General features: G+C 39.7%; 2 protein-coding genes across 2 annotated transcripts; one reads left to right on the plus strand and one right to left on the minus strand.

Annotated features, from left to right (window-relative positions):
• Window positions 1–2,707: 2,707 nt before the first annotated feature.
• COCVIDRAFT_116537 (hypothetical protein) lies at window positions 2,708–2,950 on the plus strand (the record flags this gene model as incomplete). Its single annotated transcript, XM_014694586.1, has 1 exon — window positions 2,708–2,950. One exon carries the CDS (start codon window positions 2,708–2,710, stop codon window positions 2,948–2,950), a length of 243 nt encoding a protein of 80 aa, XP_014550072.1.
• Window positions 2,951–2,998: 48 nt separating this feature from the next.
• Window positions 2,999–3,383, minus strand: COCVIDRAFT_116541 (hypothetical protein; the record flags this gene model as incomplete). Its single annotated transcript, XM_014694587.1, has 2 exons — window positions 2,999–3,169; window positions 3,261–3,383. The coding sequence occupies 2 exons, from the start codon at window positions 3,381–3,383 to the stop codon at window positions 2,999–3,001; spliced, it is 294 nt and encodes a 97-aa protein (XP_014550073.1).
• Window positions 3,384–5,754: the final 2,371 nt, after the last annotated feature.

Here is a 5,754-nt window from a genome sequence, read left to right on the forward strand (position 1 = left end):
TTAGAGCTAGCCTACTACTATATAGGACAAAAATAGAGCTTAGATTAAGAGCTATAAAATAAGGTACTAAACTTTCTAATAAGGTAAGTATTAGTAGAGATAATTAAGAAAAACGATCCTAAGGTAGAGACCCGACTCGCCAGCCTATACTAGGCTATAATAACTAAAAAAGGTACTAGTAATTAGCGTTCTACTAATACTCTATATAGAATAGTATATATAGTTAGCGCAGCGCCTAATACTTATATACCTCTAACTAATCTTACCTCTCAAATAAATCTAATTCTTCTTACCTACGCTATTATAGAAAACTTATAGACTTTATTTAAGACTTAATCTATTTTTCTCTTTTAAATAAGTTTATTAATATTATAAATCTTACTCTTAAGTCTATAATTTATAATATTTATAAGCTCTTAATAAGCTATTAATAATAACGTGCGGGATCAGTAAGCTAGCCGGAATAGTAAGCTAGCCGCCCTACTAAACTTAACGCGACATTCTGCACTATTAAGCTACAATAATAAGAGATAATATAATTATATTCTATTATAAGGTAGTCTATTATATTCTATATTAAGTCCTTTTGTAACCTTAGGTGTAGCACTTCGTACACGTTAGCGGCGCGCGCTAGCGTCTCTTACCCGCCTAGCTCTAGCTAGCCTCTATTACTACTCTTTCTACCTCTATAATAAGCTACTAAGCCTACGAGACCTAGAGCACTCTACTAGAAGCTATATATTAACGCTACTAACTCTACTTCTATTATTAACGTTAATTTTCTATATGTAGCTTCTTATTCTTCTCTATAAGTATTATTACTAATTATATTATAAGCTAAGCGATTTTCGTGAGCTAGCGTATCGCGACGCTTATTAGACTCTCTAGCTGCTAGTATAGTTACTCTTAGAGATAGCGTAGCTACTACTAAACCTCTACTACTATATATAGTGTCTCTATTTATACTACTATCTACGCTATAATATTATTATCTATAGTAGTCTATAATAGAGATAGCGTTTAGATAATAGTTAACGACGATAGAACATAATTAGAATAAGAAGAGATAAGGCCTATCGCCTAAAAGCCTACCTAGATATTCTACTACGTAAAAATAGTTAGCTAGATTCGTGTATAGGCTATAAGAAAGTCTATTTTATTAATATAGTAGACGCTATAGTAGGCGAGCTCCTTAACCTCGCGTCTATACGCGCGCTTAAGAGGGGAATAGTAGCTTATATCTAGAGGCTATAGAAGGTGCGACGTGTAAGGCGGTATATAGAGAGTAATAATCTTATTCTTAGCGTAGTACTAGTTAAACTCTAGCGTAGCGTAGCTACTATAGCCGTCTAGAATAAGTAGCTAATAGACTCTAGCTATACGAGCAGCTATATACTAATTAAAGTACTTTACCTACTCTACGCTAAGCTAATTAGTTATCTAGCCGTTATCTAATACTGCGATAGTCTAGTCTTGTAGGAGGTCACGGTACTAGCTGCTCTAGTAGACCTTACTAGACAGTATTATAAAGGGTGGAAGATACTAGCTAAATGTATTAATATACTCGATAGCTATTACCTACTCGTGATTACCTAGCTGTACGATAACTGCGCGACTAACTCTGTTAGAGCTAGTAACTACCTTAGACGTGCTAGCAACGCCTATCGCGAAGCTAGTCTTATTAAAGTTATAGATATCTTAATCTAGGACACCGTACGTCTAGCGCGTCTCCTCTACTAGCTTAAACTAGGCTGCAATTATAATAGAATCCTCGCAGGAGGTACGCTAGCTATACAACCTCCTAGTCTACTTTATCTAAAGCTCTAGCTAGCTCTAGATAAAGCGCGATACCTATTTCTTGCCTATAGGTAGTAGAGGTAGATCTTAGCCACGCGCTATAAGTAACGCGTCTGCCATCCGTCGTACGTCAATGATATAGGGCGGAAAGCCTCGTCGATCTAGCTCTAGAATCCACTAAATAAGAGACTGCTCCTCAACAGGTGATAGCTTACGCCTAGCAGACAGAACCTCTAATCGTGGCTAGATACCGCGGAGGCGTGTCTAGAGCGTTAATTTTAGCACGTCGTACGCTTTCGCGAGAGAGTAGATAGATTGTTTTAGATTATTATAATAGGACGCTATAGCAAGACTTATTCTACCTTCACGAGAAGTCTGTATAGAGCGTTGTTGTCGCGGCATTGTGGTGGTTGTGAAGAGTGTCGCGTCACGTTTGGTGGGGCGGCCAGCTTACTGTTCCGGCCAGCTTACTGATCCCGCACGTTAATAAATAAATTAAGAGATTAGTAAGATAAACTTTAATCTTAACTGAATTACAAAAAATAATCGGCAGTTAATAACATGCTTAGTACTAACGCTAATAACTAACTTTAAACTAAGTTTTGACGCGTAGTCTCTATAGATAATTATAGTATTACTTGTATAGAGCTATAGATTGAATAGCCTTAATTGTAACGATGTTACAGCCTTATTAAGTACTAAGCTAATCCTAGAGCCGGATCGGAGGAGGTATCGGCCGCCCCTTTATCAGCTGTCCGTCCCTGATCAGATCCGGTTCGGACTCGACTAGGATAGGTATATATTGAGACACTCTATATAGCTAGCTCTATAGACTTTTAATATCCTTTCGTATAAGGCCTATAGGTGTCTATTCGAATTAAGGCTCGTTTGATGTCCCACGCACTCCTATATGCCTCTGAGTGACACTACTGCCGATACGGATCCGAGTAGTCTTGCCTGCGCCGTTACACAATGTATTAAAACTGCCATCCGGGACGCTCCTGACGAGTTTCTTTCTATAGAATTACAAGAAACGAAACGTATACTGCTTGCGAAGGTATCTAGAGAACCACTTTACATAAAGATTAAAAATCTAATCGAGTTTATTTTCAGACGCAAGTGTTCTTTTAATCTTAAACCTAACTATAACTAGCTTGAACTAAGATTCTGTTAATGAGCTATCGAAAGGGCGTTCAGCCTGTCACATTAGACAGATTTGGTGCACTTTATTAAGAGTTAGTTGGTGTTTGTTTAAATATGCGGTAGTACATACACAATATAACTTGCCAATATTAGCGTAGTTCCCCTTAAATTCGCAGTTATTATTCGCTGGCCCTTTCGCCGCTCCTGGGTCATCTGTTGTAGCAGCGCACTAAACTGAAGTTAGCTCGTCTACTTTGACGCAAAGACTAAGATACTAAGCTCCGTCATAATAGCAAGTTAGATAAAAGATACCAACGTACCCAATTGGCCCAATACTGGGTACCGGAACATCCATTTTGACCCGAACCACCAGACCAGCATCTCGCCGCATTGCCACTCACAACGAACACAGTAAGTGTAATTGTAACAATAGAACTCTTCATAATAGATATGTGAGGAACAAATTGTGCTCGAGATTCCTCGTTATTTATATTGTTCTACTGTCTAGTAACGGACAGTAGACCAGTGCGAAGCTACTATGTCATCTCCGAAAGTAAGCTGACTAACACTCTCGGAGGTAAGCCGGCTATGCTCTCGGAAGTAAGCCGGTTATACTCTCAGAAACAAGCGGCAATTGAACTCAACATTCCTATAGTATCTACCCGTTTTATTATCAGTTAACTGTTAAATTAACACGATAATGGATAGTTTAGGTAGAGAGATCTTTCTTCATGTCTTGTACGCGTAACTGAAAGAGCTAGCAAATTGCTATTTAACTACATTACCTAGGGCAGAAGAGTAGACTAGACGTGATTATGTATCACTTTTTTCAACACGCATTACTTGAGAAAATTAGATGTGAGTTACTTATCATAGTTTGGATTTCACCGATTTGAAGGCCCTACCACTATGATGACGATAAATACGAGGATGATTACGAGTCAGACTTGAATCTAGACTCAAAACCTAGTGCGTGCTCTATCCTAGTGCGGTGCGGACCGATAGGTTGGCCGTGAAGCAGGAGGTAGGTGTCACGATATTCTAAATCAAAAGACTATTTGTCGGGGATCTATCCTGCACCCCTTAGAATAATACAGCCCCCCATCACGTGCATCAGAGTATATATAGTCTTAGCCACCCCCACGAAGAACCCTTAAGAATTCGTCTTAATTCTATTCTTTTGATATATCTTGTGGCTATCCTTGAAACACCTCATAGCAGGTCGGCCGACCATGGGCCGCTGCGCCATATCCCCATGCGCTACTCCTAATTAGGTGAACTGACTTGGAACACCTGTGATATATATTTTAAATAGATCCTGAGCGTTCTACTCTAACACTTTAATACTAAGGTCAGTCCCTGCGTGCTGAAAAACTCTATGTGCCGAAAACGACCAATCGGATCGCAAGGATCATGGACTTCTCTCTAAACGTTACGATCTGATTGGTCGTTTTCGGCACATAGGGTTTTTCGGCACGCAGGGACGGATCTTAATTCTAACTTTAGTTAGCTGCGTCATAGGGTTACGTGGCATAACGAATTAGGATAAAGTGAAGCCTATCTAGGTAAGGTTCACGGCATGGCAATTATAGCCTATGGTTAGTCGACCTGTTTCCTGAGGCTGGTCAACCGTTGCCAATCGTCACAACTATTCGAGGCTAGCCTAATACTGAAATTGTACATCGAAGAAGTACCGATCAGAGTGGCGATTACGCATAACTCTAACGAACGCTTTAGAAAGACCCCAGGGGGGGGGGCTTTGCATCCTGCAAAAGTACGGAGGTGTGTAACGGGCTGCATGCCCCTTGGATAGCTCCTCGATCGAATCTCGGGTTAAGCTGCGCGCGCACCATCTGAACTACGTTCAGACCGAGCGCTCAGAAAACGCGTTCAGATACTCCTGCATAACCTTTCTTCGACAAGTAAATAAACACAGAGTAAGTAGAAGCTCCTTATAGAATACAACCTTTTGTATACCTCGCGATTGCTCCCTGGAGAGCAGCCCCTTACATTGTAACAGCGCTCTCTACTTTTCTACCTTAATAAATACACAGCAATAGCTCGTAGTAATAAAACAAGAGTATCTTTTCAATCGGAAAGTTATACGTTATAAAATAGTTAAGTAAATAAAAACTTTTTTTTGTTAAGATTTTCCTAACCCGCACCGGTATTCAGTTCTTCATGTAACGGCACAGGTAAGTGTCAGGCGCTGCGCTGACTATATATACTATTCTGTGCAGAACATCAGCAGAACGCTAATTACTCGTACCTTTTTTGGTTGTTATAGCCCAGTAGCACAGGGCTGAGTGTTACAAGCAACAACGGAAAGGATCCTCTCCCTGGTGATGATGGTATAGTGGTTGGGAAACTACTTGGGATGCTAACCGGGAACGATGGGCATCGCGGGGCAAGGTCACGTGATACGCCATCACGCCAAGGCGGTGCCATTAGTGATGGCAGGTACTGTATATAATAGCAACTATTAGAAGTAGAGATAGCTATTAGTAACTATAGGTTAACGTTCTAATAGTAAGACCTAAAGGTAATAAGGATAAAAGAATAGATAGATTTTATTATCACTCTTATTATAGTTAACTTAAATTATACTTTCTTACTAGTTACTTTACTTAATAAGATTATTACTTATTAGTCTATTTAATCTAGATTAGTAGTTATTAAACCTTTTTTAGCTTCTATCTAAGTATACTATGTTACACGGGGTTAGGATCTATACTTCTCTGTCCTGGTCCGCACTAAGGTAGGCGAGTATTACGCTAGTGTTCCGTGAGAGTTTGTCTGGCGATGCAGTGGAGT

The sequence above is a fragment of the Bipolaris victoriae genome (genome assembly GCF_000527765.1).
Source record: "Bipolaris victoriae FI3 unplaced genomic scaffold scaffold_288, whole genome shotgun sequence".
NCBI lineage: Eukaryota > Fungi > Ascomycota > Dothideomycetes > Pleosporales > Pleosporaceae > Bipolaris > Bipolaris victoriae.